The sequence below is a fragment of the Sus scrofa genome, chromosome 3 (genome assembly GCF_054392235.1).
Source record: "Sus scrofa isolate SSC_HxYL_T2T_F1_AM1 chromosome 3, Sscrofa_HxYL_maternal_Yorkshire_Landrace_v2.0, whole genome shotgun sequence".
NCBI classification, from domain to species: Eukaryota; Metazoa; Chordata; class Mammalia; order Artiodactyla; family Suidae; genus Sus; species Sus scrofa.
The window spans coordinates 23,305,967-23,322,285 of record NC_139385.1 but is presented as its reverse complement, the minus strand read 5'-3'; the positions used below and the strand labels follow the sequence as shown (position 1 = coordinate 23,322,285).

The window sequence follows — 16,319 nt, the reverse complement described above, 5'->3', positions numbered from 1 at the left end:
GGATGAGGGTGCACTCTGAGCTCTCACTTGCAACATCGCCTGGGTGTGTGCTACCTAGGGTGGCCAAACGTAAGAATGACAGTGACACCGTCCAATACAAGACGACGCCTCTCCGATTCCCATCTGCTTTGGCCATGTTGAAGCAATGACAGCAGCACTGGCAGGGACCTTTTAAAATGCACAGCATCAACAGGACCTCTGGAGACCCTGGTCTTCCCGGGCATAGACACAGAGCAGGGGCCCTCCCCGCTCCGTGCTCCCCATGAATGATCAAATCCTGGCTGAGGGAGAGGCGCAAGGCAGGGCTCCAGAGCATCCCCATAGGGAACCCAGCCTGGGTCCCACTTTGGCTTTTCCACGTAGGAGGTCAAGAGCTTGGGCCAACGGTCTCTGCCCCATTGGGAACAGTGGCGGTGAGGGATGAGTGCATGCCTGTAGAGGTGGTATGCGGAGGTGATGGGATGTGTCTTAAGGAAAGTTGAGAGGTGTATTTTCTGTATAAATAGGAGCGAGCTCATGAGGAAACAGATGCTTACACCACATGTGCGCACACATGGACCTCACTCCCTGTCCCTCCTAATGTGTCACAACCCAAGGAATCAACACAAGAGACTTGTGTCCAGGGCATGTACCACCAGGGCATCACTCTGACCGGGAAAGAGCTGCCTGCTCAACATCCCAGACGACCCCCTTTCCAAAAGCATCCCAGGATCTGGCCACTCTCCAACCAATGCCAGCAAGGAAGACCCACCTTCTTCTTCAACTTCAACCTGATTGTTCGTCACTGGAGTCGTGATCTCTGACGTCACTGCATTATCATTAGTCGTTTCACTGGTCATCATCTAGTGCAAGAAAACAGTGTGAGATCTCAGCTTCCTGGTCTCTATGGACACAAGAATTGTCATGGTCTTTCTGTCCATCAAAACCCAAAAGGGAAACACGCCTCGAGTCCATGGTCCCAAAGAGAACACAGAGGTCATCCTGGACAGAGGCTTCAAATCTCCGTGGAGGAATTCTTATGTGTACTTTGACACCAAATCACCAAAATCTCTTGCAAGGAGGGCAATTCTCTGCTGATAACACTGCTCTCAGCCAGCTTCTTAAGGCTGCTTTCCTTTTGCTTAATGACATCTAGAAACTTTCATGCCTTGAGATAGATAGTCATTCACTATGCATCTAACCAAGGATAATCCTAAGTATGCCCTCTGTTGAACTTTGTAGATGTTCATATTTGTATTCTTTCAAAAAGCAGGATATGAAAATATACTTTTCACAAATAAGTAAAAAGTAATTACCTGATCATAGTAGAGAGCTGCTTTTTGAGCATTGATGCTGGGCCGTTTCTCCATAGGGTCCTCGGTGTCATCTATGAGGTAGGTCAGATAAATGCTCAGGATTTTGACACACTCACAATACTAACAGCCATTTATAGACATCCCAGGTCCCTTGCAAACAAACCTCCATCAACTTATGGTAATATGGTTTATTACTGGGACTGCAGTACCTGGTCTCATGACTATACCTGTAAGTCACTTTCTGGCAATAAATTTTCTACGCTACTTCCAAGGACAAAACTGGAAACCATCTGGTGCTCCATATTAAATCAGCAAGAAAGTGCCACCTTCCTCATGTTCTAAGGTGCCCCTCCCCCCAGATGAGTGCTTCTAGCATACATACGTGTTTTGTTCACCATGAAGGCCACCTGCAATGACAAGAGGAGAAAGTGCCATGAGGATCAGACCGCAAGGTCATGTATTTGCACAGGTCTTTCCTTCACTTGGTGACAGCAGAAAACCCAATGCACAACAGCGGTGGAGTCCAGAGAACCCAGCAAAGGCAGAGCAAACCCTTCTCAGGGAGAAAGGCAAGAACTTGTCCTAGAGGACGGGATGTCCAAGGCCATGTCAGTTGGAAGTGACAGAACTCTTTCCCTCAAGGAAAAAATGCTTCTGAAGAAAGAGCTCTGTCCTCTGCAGGTTGGGACAGGTGTTGTTATTGCACTGTCCTGCGGAATCAGGCATCGGGAGTTGGCAACAAACATGCTTGACAGGGAGTCCCACCCCTCAGAATCGTCCATATTGTCTGGAACGTGCATGCTCAGGTTTTCATAACTGAATGTCCATGAAGGGGAAATAAAGCAACACTGCAAGCTCAGACTAAAAACCCAACTTACCCGCGGAGCGAATGGAGGCCGTCCCACCATTTTCACCGAAGGCACATCATCCAGCGCTATCTCGGAGATATCTGCAGGCACACAGAGGAACTGTCAGGACACTGGGCGTGATGCTCAGGAATCCCGCTGGGAGTTTTTCTTGATGAGGAGGATGTGGGGAGTCAGTGAATGGATGTGCATGGCTGGTAAGTGTGGGCTGAGCTGCTGCTGGGCCGGCCCCTTTGGTGCAGGAAGGAACGCAAAGGAGAAGGGCAGGCAAGACAGGAAACCAGAGCTGTGGCTCTCTAGCAAAGAGGACCCTCATCAATGGGCAAAGACACGCAAAGGCAAGCTCTCTTGGGAGCGTAGGGACCCAGACATCTCCTGCCCATCTGAAATATCTGCTAAATGGCCAGGGTCTGCTGGACCTCTTCCCAGATCATCTGCGCCACAAGAGTCACTGTTGTTTTTACTGCACTCATTGCATCTTCTGTAAGACATTGTTGATGATTAAAACTTTAAACTGTCCTGGAGGGCTCATTTCAATTCCAGGAAAGTATGCTGGTAATTGTATTTACCAACCACTTGTCGTAAAGAAAATCAAATATAGATGATGTGACTCTATGGAAACCCTACCCTCAATAACAGCCACTTTCAGTCACATCCTGCTTGTTCTCCCAGTCTCCCTTTTCTACATGAGGTGTGCATGTCCCCTGAGTGAAAGGCTACCCACACTCATAGGAGCCTTATGACGAGTGGGACAGTTTGTCACAGAGAGACACAAAGACTGAGCACTGACTCCTTCTCGCCCAGCTCTGCAGAAGTTTTTGTACCATGGTGCCGGACACCAGGCTGACGATGGAGTTTCACCCTGAGCTCTTATGTGCAATAGCCCCTGGGTGTGTGCCACCTCGGGTGGGCAGTTGGAAGTCTTAACGTGACACCATCCAACACGAGAAAACATTCCCCTGATTCTGATCTGTTTTGGCCAAGTGGAAGCAAAGACACCAGCGCCGACCGCCCACCTTCTCGAGATGGGCAGGTGTTACAGGACCTCTGGAGTCCCTGCTATGCCCACGCATGGATGGGGGACAGGGACCCTCACCCCTCAGGGCTCCATGACTGAGGATTCCCTGCTGAGGGAGAGGCACAGGTCAGGGTTCCAGAGCAACCCCATGGGGAACCCGGCCGGGGTCCCCCTTTGGCTTTTCCATGTAGGAGGTCAAGGGCTTGGGCCACATGGCTTGGCACCCTCTCCATCTGAGCAATGGGAACATTAAGCCAACTTGGGAGCAGTGGTGGTCAAGGGAGAATGCATGAATGCAGAGAAGCTCTTCAGAGGGGGTGGGATTTGTCCTCCATGAAGCTGACGTGTCTCTTTGTGGTGGAAACAGGCAAGAGGTTCTGGGGAACCACAAGCTCACACTACACATGCTTATGTTTGGACCTCGCTTCCCAGGCCTCGTATCTTACCACAAAGCACCATCTACAGGATAGACTTATGTCCAGGGCGAGTATGACTTGTGCATCACTATGACTGGGAAAGAGCTGTGAACCCTACACCTACAACCCTCTTTCCAAAAACGAACCCCAGATCTGGCCTCTCCCCAACCAATGCCAGCAAGGAAGACCCACCATCTTCCTCTTCACCCCAAATGTTCGTTGGAGTGTTGATCTCTGTATTCACCCCATCTTTGTTGGTGTCCTCCTCATTCAGCATCTAGAGAAAAGTAGACAGTGACAGCATCTAAGCCTCCTGTGCTCTACAGACTCAAGGTTTTTCATTGTCTGTCTGTCGAAAACCCAAATGTAAAATTCCTTTAGTCCCAGGTCCCAAAGGAAAAACACAGGCGTCATCTTGGAGAAAGGCTTCGATTTATCCTGGAAAAACTCTTGTGTGCTCTTTGATACAAAGTTACCAAATTCTCTTTCAAGGAGAGCAATTCTCTGCTACTAACCATGCTCCCAACCACACCTGCCCATTCTATCTGCTCTTGTCACTTTTTAAATGTTCTTTTGAATCAGTCATCCATTGGGAGAGACATTCAGTTAACATTCATATAACCCAGGAAATTTTACTTATCCACTAATTTGACCTTTGTAGACTTTCAGAGTTGAATTTGATTAAAAATGTTGGAAGTGAAGCTATGTTGTTTCTCAGATAAATAAATTGCACTAACGTTTGAGGAGCTGTTGGATTCTTCTTTTGGTTCAATTTTGGGCAGTTTGTCCATGGCTTCCTCAGGGTCATCTATGTGTACAAAGATTAAGGGTCAGGATTTTGACACACTAAGAATCCTACTAGCCATTTCACATACAGACACACCTAGTGCCTTTCTGACAAACCTCCATCAACTCAAGGTAATATGGATTTTTCTTGGGACTAGAGTACCTGGCCTCACGCCTTTACCTGTAAGTCACTTTCCATCAGCAAACCTGTCATTCTACTTCCAAGAACAAAACTGGAATCCATCTGGCCCTCCACACTAAAACAAGCAAGAATGTGCCACCTTTCCCATCTTCTAAGGATTCCCTCCCCAAATAACTGATTCTAGAAGACATACATTTTTCTTTCAAGAGCAGATAGAAAAAGGAAAGCATATTACATTAGAAAGGAACTAGAAAATATCAGGAGGAGCTCAAGAACAATTAGAAAATTCACTTGCAGAGATGCAAACTGAGTTAAAAGCATTAAAGACCAGCATGAATAATGCAGGGGAATGAATTAGGGACTTGGAAGATAGAATAATGGAAATGACCCAATCAGGACAGCATATGGAAAACCAAATGAAACAACAGGAAAACAATATAAGAGATCTATGGGGTAAAACACAGGGTGCCAATCTACGCATAAGAGGAATTCCAGAAGAAGAGAAAGAAAAGGGGATTGAAACTATATTTGAAGAAATCATGTCTGAAAACTTTCCAAATCTAAAGGCAACAGATATCAAGAAACAGGATGCACCAAGGGCCCCAAACAAGGTGAACCCAAACAGGCCCACACCAAGACACATTACAATAAAGATGGCAAAATTAAAAGAAAAAGAATTTTAGAGGCAGCAAGAGAAACACAAAACTCGAATTATAAGGGAAAGTCCATAAAGCGATCAGATGATTTCAATTCAGAAACTCTACAGGCCAGAAGAGAGTGGCAAGATATAGTCAAAGTTCTACAAGGGAAAAATCTTCAGGCTTGATACTGTGCCCAGCAAAAATATCCTTTAAATGAGAAGGAGAAATAAGGAATTTCTCCAACAAGCAAAAGGTAGAAGAGTACAGCAATACTAAACCCATTCTAAAAGACACACTGAAAGGGCTTCTCCAAATAAACACGAAGAAAAACAAGATGCTGGAAATCACAATTGGAATGCAATCACTTCAATACGCCAGTACACAGATGTAAAAAGAAGAAAAAAACTATTGAAAAAGAGACGATCCACACAAGGACAAGCAAAAGGACAAACATGAAGATGTTAAAAAGGAATTCAAAATTACAAAATGCAAGCAAGGAAATTAAGAATATATAGGCTCTTTTTTATTATAATGTGTGGGAGCCTATCTGACTATCAGGCTCATGCTAGCAGATAGAGGAATGGGCTAACAGACCTGAAAAATAGGGCAACTGCAATGCAAAACCAAACATTACATTCACAAAAACTAAAAAGAAAGGGACACAAGCATAAATAGAAATCATACAACCAAAAAAAGGAAAAAAGGACAAACACAGATTCAACTGGAAAACAAGGTTTAAAGTGGCAATAAATGCATATGTATCAATAATTGCCTTAAATGTCCATGGACCGACTGCCTCAATCAAAAGGCAGAGAGTGCTTGACTGAATACAAAAGCAAGAGCCTACAACGTGCTAGCTACAAGAGACTCACCTTAGGGTAAAGGACACATAGATGGAAAGTGAGGGGATGAGAAAAGCTGTTTCATGCCAATGAACAAGACAGGAAAGCAGGAGTTGCAATACTCCTATCGGACAAAGCAGACTTTAAAAAGGTGCCCATGTAGAAAGACAAAGGAGGACAGTATTTAATGTTAAAATAGTGTCATTCAAGAAGAGGTTATTATCATCATCAATATATATGCCCCTCATAGAGGAGCACCCATGCACACCCAAATACTAAGAGCCATAAAAGAAGAAATCAATGGGGATACACTAATAGTAGGAGACATTAACACACCACTCACATCAATGGACAGATCCTCTAGACAGAAAATCAATAAGGCAACAGAGATCCTAAATAACACAATAAAAAAGTTAGACTTCACTGACATTTTCAGTATATTACATCCAAAAAAAAAAAAAGCAGAATTAGATACATTCTTTTCAAGAGTACACGGAACAATCTCAAGGACTGACACATTCAGGGGCACAAAACTAACCTCAACATATTTAAGAGGATAGAAATCATTTCAAGTATCTTCTCTGACCACAATGCCATGAAACTAGCAATCAACCACAGAGAAAGAAATCAGAAAAAAACTGACTCCATGGAGACTCAACAACATGCTACTAAAATCTCTACATGTCAATGAGGAAATCCAAAAGGTAATTAGAAAAATACCTCAGGACAACTGATACTGAAGACACAACCACTCCAATCTATGGAATGCTGCAAAAGCAGTGCTTAGAGGGAAAGGCATAGTGATAGAGGCCTTCCTCAAAAAAGAAAAACCTCACATAAACAACTTTACCCACCACCTAAATGAACTAGAAAAAGAAGAACAAAACCTAAAGCCAAAAGAAGGAAGGAAATCATAAAGACCTGAGAGGAAATCCATAAAGGAGAGATTGAAAAAAATTCTATAGAAAACTATCACTAAAAGCAAGAACTGGTTCTTTGACAAGGTAACAAAATCGAAAAACCTCTGGCCAGACTCACCAAGGCGAGGAGAACAAAAACCCAAATAAACAAAATAAGAAAAGAAAAAGGAGAAATCTTAATGGATATTGCAGAAATACAAAAAATAAAAAGAGTGAGAGAAGACTCTGAATATTTAGATGGCAACAAATTTGAAAACCTGGAAGAAATGGACACCCTTCTAGAGACTTACATCCCACCAAAAACTGAATCAAGAAGAAACAGAGCAACTGACCAGACCAATCACTTCAAATGAAACTGAATATGTCATAAAAACACTCCCTACAAACAAAAGTCCAGGACCAGATGGCTTCACAGCTGAATTCTACCAAACATACAAAGAAGAATTTATACCTATCCTTTGTTAAATTTTCCAAAATGGTGAAAAATAAAAAACACTCCCAAAGACATTCTGTGAAGCCACCCTCACCCTAATACCTAAACCAAAGATACTACCAAAACAGAAAATGATAGGCCAGTATCTGTGATGAACATAGATGCAAGCATTCTCAACAAAATTTTAGCCAACCGAATCCAACAACCTATAAAACAGATCATACACCACAACCAAATGGGATTCATCCCAGGTGCACAAGGATGGTTCACCAGACACAAATCAATCAATAGCATACACCACATTAACAAAAGAAAAGTCAAAGACCACATGATCATCTCAATAGATGTAGAAAAAGCCTTTGAAAAAGTGCAATATCCATTCAGGATAAAACCTCTTACCCAAGTGGGTACAGAGGAAACTTACCTTAACATAATCAAAGCCATTTATGACATGCCCACAGCAAATATCATACTCCATGGAGAAAAGCTGAAAGCCAGCCTACTAAAATCTGGACCAAGACAAAGATGCCCACTCTCTTGACTTTTATTCAACATACTTATTGGAAGTCCTAGACACAGCAATCAGACAAACAAAAGGAATAAACGGTGTCCAGATTGGAAGAGAAGAGGTAAAATTGTCACGCTATGCAGATGACATGATACTAAATATCAAAAACCCTAAGGACTCCACACAAAATTTCCTTGACCTGATCAACAAATTCTGCAATGTAGCAGGGCACAAAACTAACACTCAGCAATCAGTTGCCTTTCTGTACACTAAAAATGAAGTCTCAGAAAAGGACTACAAAAATACAATACCTTTTCAAATCACCTCTGTGAAAATTAAATACCTGGGAGTAAACCTGAGCAAGGAGGCAAAAGACTCATATGGTGAGAATGATAAAACATTAATCAAGGAAAATAGAGAGGATTCAAAGAAATGGAAAGATATTCCATGCTCCAGAGTTAGATAAATGGATATGGTAAAAATGGCCATCCTACCCAAAGAAATCTACAGAGTCAATGCAATCACTATCAAATTACCCATGACATTTTTCACCACACTAGAACCAATGATCCAAACATTTATATGGACCCATAAAAGAGCCAGAATTGCCAGAGCAATCCTGAGGAACAGAAACCAAGCAGGAGACTTTGGGCAATATTCCAAAGCTATGGTAATCAAGACAGTGTGGTCCTGGTACCAAAACAGACACACAGCCCCATGGACCAGAATACACAACCTAGAAATAAACCCAGACACCTACGGTCAATTAATCTTCAACAAAGGAGGCGAGAATGTAAAAGTTCAGGTAAAAGATGGTCTTTTCAGCAAGTGGTGCTGGGAAAATGGGACAGCTGCATGAATATCAATGAAACCCTCACACCATGCAGAAAAATAAACTCCAAAGGGCTTAAAGACTTAAATGTAAGACAAGACGCCATCAAAATCCTAGAAGAGAACACAGGCAAATCAGTCTCTGACATCAACCTTACAAATGTTTTCTTACATCAGACTGTAAGGGAAAAGAATTAAAAGCAAAAATAAACCAATCGGTCCCAATGGGTCTTAATCAAACTGACAAGCTTTGGCACAGCAATGGAAACCATTAAAAAAAAAAAAGACAACCTATGGAATGGGAGAAAATTGTTTTGAATGATGCAGCTGGCAAGGGCTTAACCTCTAAATTATACAAAAACACATGGACAACTCGACAGCCAAAAAACCAACAACCCATTTGAAAAATGGGTAAAAGAACTAGGAATAGACATTTACCCAAGGAAGATATACAGATGGCCAACAGGCACATGGAAAAATGCTCAACATCACTAATTATTAGAGAAAGGCAAATCAAAGGTACTATGAAGTAGCACCTCACACTGGTCAGAATGGCCATCATTTACAAGTCAACCAATAACAAATGCTGGAGAGGGTGTGGAGAAGAGAGGGCCCTCCTCCACTGTTGGTGGGAATGTAAATTGGTACAACCGCCATGGAAAACACTCTGCAGGTACCTCAGAAAACTATATACAGAACTAGCATGTGATCCAGCAATCCCACTCTTGGGCATATATCCAGACAAGACTTTCCTTGAAATAGGCACATGCACCTGTTATGTTCACCACAGCCCTATTCACACTAGCCAAGACATGGAAACAACCTGAACATCCACCAACTAATGGATGGATTCAGAAGAGGTGGCATATATACACAACAGAATATTACTCAACCATAGAAAAACAAAATAATGCCATTTTCAGCAACATGGATGGAACTAGAGACCCTCCTACTAATTGAACTAAGTCAGAAAGAGACAAATACCAGATGATATCACTTATAGCTGGAATCTAATATATGGCACAAATGAACCTTTCCACAGAAAAGAATCCCATGGACTTGGAGAAAAGACATGTGGTAGCGGAGGGGAAGGGGGAGGAAGAAGGATGGCCTGGGAATCTGGGGTTAAGTGATGCAAACTATTCCACTTGAAGTGGATAAGCAGTGAGATCCTGCTGTATAGCAGAGGGAACACCATATAGTCACTAACGGTGGAACATGGTGGAGGATATTGTGAGAAAAAGGATGTGTTTATGTGTGTGCCTGGGTCACTTTGCCCTACAGTAGAAATTGATAGAACACTGCAAATCAACTCTAATGGAAAAAAGAAAAATCATTAAAAAAAGTTTAAACTTCACTGGAGGGCTGATTTCCACTTTAGGGAAAAGTATGCTAATAAATGGATTCACAAACCACCGGTCTTATAGAAAATCAAATGTAGAAGATTTGGCTCTACTGAAATCCTACATTAAAAACCAGCTGCTATCAATCACATCATAGTTTTTTCTCAAAGGGTTCCTTTTCTACACAAAGTGTGCATGACTTACATTGTCTCATGGGGGCCTCAGCCCTCTCAGAATCTATGAGCTGAGGAGGAGCCATTCCCACCAAGGTCTGTGCCAATGTGACTGTAAAGTCCACCCAGAGCTGCCTGGGTTCTGTGACCACTTAGGCCACCTTATAACAATGGGCAGGTCTGTGACCTCTGGAGACCCTGGTACTGCCAGACACGGACAGGGAGCAGAGACCCCCCCCCCCCACTTCTTTCCCCATGACTGATGTTTCCCTGGCTGAGGGACAGGTGAGTGTCTTGGGTCCAGAGCACCATATGGGGGCCCTCGCCTGGTTCCCATTTTGGCTTCTCCACTCAGGGGGTCGAGAGCTTGGGCCAGCTGTCTCAGCACCATCTCTGCCTGAGCATTGGGAATGGTAAGCCAACTGGGAACAGCTGTGGTGAAGGATGCAGGTGTGACAAGAGAGATGATGTGCAAAGGTGATTTTTCCTAAAGAAAGGTGGTGGGTGTACTGTCTAAGCAGGAAATACATCCTGAAGAACTACACATCACACATGTGCAGATCCACAATCACATCACCTAGGCTCACACCGAGACACCCACATGCCCAGAGACCCAGTGATGTAGTGTCTTCCAGAACCATAGTATCTGGCACTGCTCCTCACTGGGCAACAGGCACTTGCTCTACAGACCCAGCCCTCATTCCCACCAGGAACCCGGAATCTGGCGGCTCTCCCATCAAAGCCAGCAGGAAAGCCCCACCTTTTTCTCCTTCACCCTGATTGTTCATCGGTGGAGTGTCCTTCTCATAATACATGTGAATATCTGTAACAATATTCGATCTCTGTAACAAGAGAAAAAACACAAACAAGGACAGTGTGAGGATCTAAGCTTCCTGTGCTCTGGGCTCACAGGTCTTTTGTTCCCTCTTTGTCCTCAGAAAACTAACTGGGAAACTGTCCTTGAGTTGATGGTCCCCAAAGGAACCTGAGAAGACATCAGTGGGAAAGGATCTAGCATTTCCTGGAAGACTTCTCAGGTCCAATTTGAAACAGATATCATAAAATTTTCCTCCTTCAAGGAGGAAAATATTCTGCTGGGGAAAGGGCCTGCTCTTAGGACAGTAGTTATTTGATGCTAACATTGGGGGAAAGATTTAATGAATCAGGTCTCTGTTGTAGTTGATTTTCCCTCAACATGCCCCAACCAAGGAAATTGTATACATCAGCTATAACGTACATGGTCTGAATTTTATAACTGCCTTTGACTGAAAAAAGAAATGAAGCTGCATTTTCATCTGAGATAAAGAAAGGGGAGCTCATCTCAATGTCAGAAAGAGCCTCTTCTTCTACCTCAAAGGTGGGCATTTCCTCCATTGTATCCTGGGGTGGGGGAGCGAGAGGGACACAGAGCAATTGTCGGGACACTGACCATGATGCTGAGGAATCACTCAGGGAGTTCTTCTTGGTGAGGATATGGGGAGGGAGTGTACAGGTGTGAGAGGATAATATGTATGGACTGAGTTGCTGCAGGTTCAGCCCCTTTAGTGGAGGAAGGAAAGCAACAGAGGAGAGCAGGAAAGACATGAAAACAGACCTTCAGTTTTCTAGCTAAGGGGAACGTAATCAATGGGAAAAGACCCCCAAAGCAAGCTGTGTTTCAAGCATAGAGACCCAGACGCCTCCTGCTGATCTAAATTTCTGCTAAATAGACACTGTCTTTGTGACTTCTTCTCAGTTCGTCTGCTCCCAAAAAGCCACATTGTAGTGACTGTACTTATCATCTCTTCCATAAGTCTTTGTACTTAATTAGAGTTTAAACGTTCATGGACGGTTGATATCTATTCTAGGCAAAATATGCTAATAAATGTATTCCCAAACTCTTTCTCCTAAAGAAAATCAAATACTGAATATGTGACATTACCAAAATCCTGCCAGTAAAGGCGGTCACTACCAATCACATCACTATTTTTCTCCCAGTATTCATTGTCTACAAAATGTGTGCAGGTCCCCTGAACGAAAGGCCGTCCCCAGAGGGTAAAGGAGACAGCATTACTGCACGATGCAGTAAAGTGTGCAGATGTGCCTTGGATCTGGTGTTGCCATGGCTGGGGTACAGCTCTGAGTCAATCCCTAGCCCAGGAACTTCTATATGCCACAGGTGTGGCTGTAAAAACATAACAAAAGTAAGTCATGCTATGTTTCAAGGACAGAGTCCAATGACTCCTCCAGGCCATTTAAATCTCATGGTGATTCCCACCACTTCTTGAAATGTTACAAGACCATTTTATCTCCCACATATTCACGTGCCCTGCTTCTGCTCAGCATCTCTTCTGCTTGATGATTTTTTACTTCCTTTAGTGTGATGACACAGATATAATATGTACCCTTTGCATAATTTTTAAGTATACAGTTCCATAGCATTTTTTACTTCCACACTGTTCAGGACCCATCAATGCTAGCTATACCCACATCTTTGTCATCATAATCAACATGACTTCTATACCCATTAGGTCAAAATTCACCTTCCCCTGGCCACCAGGCCTTGGTAATTTCTACTTCTGCTATATGAATTTGCCTATGCAATTAGTATTACATGATATTTGGCTTGGTGTGCCTGCCTTACTTCTCTCACCACAATAGAGTTTTGTATTATTTGGTCCACCCATACTCTAGCATATTTAAAGCTTTAACTCCACACTGTGGCTGAAGACTATTCCATTTTGTGTTATACTTCCCATTTTATTTTTCCAGTCCTTCCATTCATCACACATTATTCACAGCCTTTGGGTACTTCCTACCTTTTGACTTTTGGGAGAAACATGCCAGGGAGCATTAGGGTATAGATTTCTCTGTGGTATAATGGTGACAGGTAATAGTGTGCACTTGCCAAATAGCAGAGCTTACAAGAGCACCAAGTATGAATCTTAAAGCAAACTACAGACTTCTCATTAATAAAAATGTATCCATATTGTCTCACTAATTGTAATAAAGGTACCAAAAGCATGTTAAATGTTATCATGGCTAAACCTGGAGCGATGGGATTCAGGAACCGTCTGTGTCATTTGTTTTATTTCTTTGCAGATATATCCCAGGTCTAAAAAATGTCTAATAACTTAATGAAACCTGGAAACATGATTTCCTGAGGGAGGCACATCAGCTAATGTCCAAAAACCAGCTAATATCTACACCCTAGCTAGAGATCATATTCACTCTTAAATGTCAACCAGCTGTTGAGATTTCAATGTATTTTTATTTCCGCAGTTATAACACAACCAACTGATGAAATATGTTTCAATTTGGAAACACAGGGGGAAAAAAGGACATCACATTATATCTAACATTTCTTTCTTATATACGGGACACTAAAGAAAAATTATTCTTTCATGAACTTAATGAGAAAATCACCACAGTACCTTCACCAGACTCACGTGGAGTATGAACAACCTGTTTGCAGTGACAGCAGCATAAGTTTTTCACAGAGCCAGAGGTAGATCTTTGTGACCTCAGAGGCTGGCTACTTTTGATCTGGAAGCAGGATCCTACAAAATGTATTACCACAGAGAGAACTGTTGACAACTTGCTGTCAGAAAATAAGGAAATTAGTACTCATTTATTCCATTTAATCATTTGGTCCCCTGGCTCACCAGCTGCCCAGGAGCACTGCCTGGATCAGAACAGACATAGAAGATGGAGCAGTTTAAAACAACTAATAGACAGGTTTTATGAACAAATACCTTTGTTTAACTGAGACCTTCTAGAAATGCAGGAAATCACAGTGATTGTGCCTAATGGTCTGGTTCAAACACATTTAGAAGAATCATGAACCTGGGGAAAGGGTTGTAGATCCCTAAGTGCCTCGATGCCCTGTTCTAAGATGTAGAAATGGTAATCTGGCTAACTTTTAGTATTATGTCATGAGGACGACTTCAGGCAGTATGGGTAACATTTTAGAAAATTGAAGGATGGGTGCTTCATTAATGCTCCGTATGTGTTCATCCTTGAGTGATGGCAAGAGTAAGCTAGACACTCAGTGGTGGTTGAAACCAGAGAGGGTAAATGGATGCCTCAAGTCAGGAAGGGTGGAAGCTTATGCCCCAGCATCTTCGTGGGAATGATGCTTTGCAGCTCATGGACAGTATCTATTTTCACCTCCTCTGATACCCAGTCCAGTTGAAGGGGAGGAAGTGCAAACACGGCCTATAACCCATAGAGTACAGTGGGGGGCACTAACATCTAGAGGGATGTAGTGACGTTCTAAGAGTCAAACAATGTTCAGTGACAGATATGTGGCAGGAATGGACCTGGTTTCCTGAGAACAGAAATCCTTGCCCAGGGTTCTGAGATCATGCCCTGGACACCTGAATCAGTAGCTCCCCTCAGTCTCAACCCCTCCTGCCCCATGGTTTCTGTGGGTGAATTCTGATGTCCCAGAGGAATTGCCTGAGCTTAGAGAAGAGCCCACACCCTTGCTCCACCTTTGATCCCCATCTTTCTCCCCCTGATCCACAATATAAACATTTCTTCCAAACAAAGCCCTTCTGAAGGTCTGAAGGACACAGGGATTCTAACTGCTCTTGTTCTCCCAGAATCTTCTTCCTGTCAGCTGTCTTTGTCCAGAGGAGCTTCCCAATGACCACTTGACCCAGAGCTCAGAACATTCTAAACCAAACTCCACATGATGGCTTTGCCAAGGACCAGCTTCCTTTCAATGGACCAACCCTGGGGGCTGAGGCAAGTAAGTCTTGGGTGCTCAGAGTCTCACTAATAATTGATTTGAGTACCCCTCTGAGCAGCCTGGACAAAGGGCTGCCTAAGGATGGGCAGGGCTCAAGTCCTCACCAAAATTCTGCTCTATCAACACCTCATCTGTCTCTAGATGCTTGGAGAAGAAGGCAACAGTGTCCCACATCCATTTGAAAGCCACATCCATGTTCAAGAGGCAGGCAACCCCACCCAGATTGCTCCTTGAGGATCCCCAGACTGAACCTCATTCCATCAGTGACCACACATTCATCCCACTAAGTGATCGCACTGTTCCTTCTCATCAAACACCCTGGCAATATGCAAACAGCCCGTGATTCTGTCCCCATCAACTCATGGGAATCCTGCCAGTAAATCCCAGTTTCCTTGCTTTAAAGCACTCTCTGTATTTAGACCCCCACTATTTGGTTTCAGATTTTGACAGCTACATTCAGAAGAGCTGAGCTGTAAGTCCCTGCTCCTCCTGGAATGTCCATTCCTGGGGAGGCATCCAGTTTCACCTGCTTTAGTGGAAGCAGAGTGGGTAGGTTCCCTTTGTCTTTTCTCTGGTTGAGACTGACAAAATTGGCATTAGGAAATAATATGGTTCTCTACATTCAGGAAAATATTTCAGGCCTGTGGACCAGACATATTAATACAACAAAACTGGAAGTTACACTTATAACTCTATAGATAGTTTAGAGTGATAGAAATGAGAAAAAAAAAGATGAAGAAAATGTTTGAGCAAAATTAGTGAGCCCATTTGAAGGAACAGACTTTAGGGGATCCATGTAAACTTACCTGTGGACAGAAACTAAAGTTTCCCATTCCTAAAGTTTGAACTATGAAGGCAGAGCTTCAAAGTGGCCAGCAGATACCAAACTCTCACCACAGAGTGGCAGTCTGACCATGAGGCACATAATCGCATTACCACGGTGACGTGTCATAATAGAACTTAGTGCATAATCACATTACCATGGTGATGTGTCATAATAGAACTTTCAGAGGCAAGTCAACCCTGCCCATGATGGGTCCAACTGCTGCTGGCAGAGAGGGTGTTTTCATGGACAAGCTTGTCTTTTCAGAGGAAACATTAATTTCCAAAACTGAATCTCAGGCTCCCACATAACTCTCTGATTAAGAAAAAAATTTTCTATCAGAGAAAATGACCTGTCCCTCAGGAAGAGTTGAGAGTGAACCTTGCAGGGTGAAGAGGCAAAAAGCCAGCATGTGGAGAATTTAAAGAAGTCCCATTACTGTTTAACTTACCATACCCCTCCATTTCTGCTCTTCCTGAGTCACTGGACATTGACAGATAATACCATTTCAAAATTTGAGATTTAAGCTTATTATACCCAAAGTTAA

The 16,319-nt window shown here is 43.1% G+C and overlaps 1 protein-coding gene across 1 annotated transcript in view; it reads right to left on the bottom strand.

The window, feature by feature from the left end:
• The window catches only part of LOC146404471 (uncharacterized), a 31,260-nt gene extending 15,395 nt beyond the window's left edge, over nucleotides 1-15,865 (bottom strand). Inside the window, exons 1-9 of the mRNA XM_085016205.1 lie at nucleotides 15,756-15,865; nucleotides 13,628-13,753; nucleotides 10,975-11,056; nucleotides 4,333-4,403; nucleotides 3,788-3,872; nucleotides 2,174-2,244; nucleotides 1,678-1,702; nucleotides 1,296-1,366; nucleotides 752-842 (exon numbers count right to left, since the gene is read on the bottom strand). Of these exons, the coding sequence (XP_084872331.1) occupies nucleotides 752-842; nucleotides 1,296-1,366; nucleotides 1,678-1,702; nucleotides 2,174-2,244; nucleotides 3,788-3,872; nucleotides 4,333-4,403; nucleotides 10,975-11,029 (469 nt within the window). The 5' untranslated portion in view covers nucleotides 11,030-11,056; nucleotides 13,628-13,753; nucleotides 15,756-15,865. The remainder of the gene's footprint in view (nucleotides 1-751; nucleotides 843-1,295; nucleotides 1,367-1,677; nucleotides 1,703-2,173; nucleotides 2,245-3,787; nucleotides 3,873-4,332; nucleotides 4,404-10,974; nucleotides 11,057-13,627; nucleotides 13,754-15,755) is intronic.
• Nucleotides 15,866-16,319: the final 454 nt, after the last annotated feature.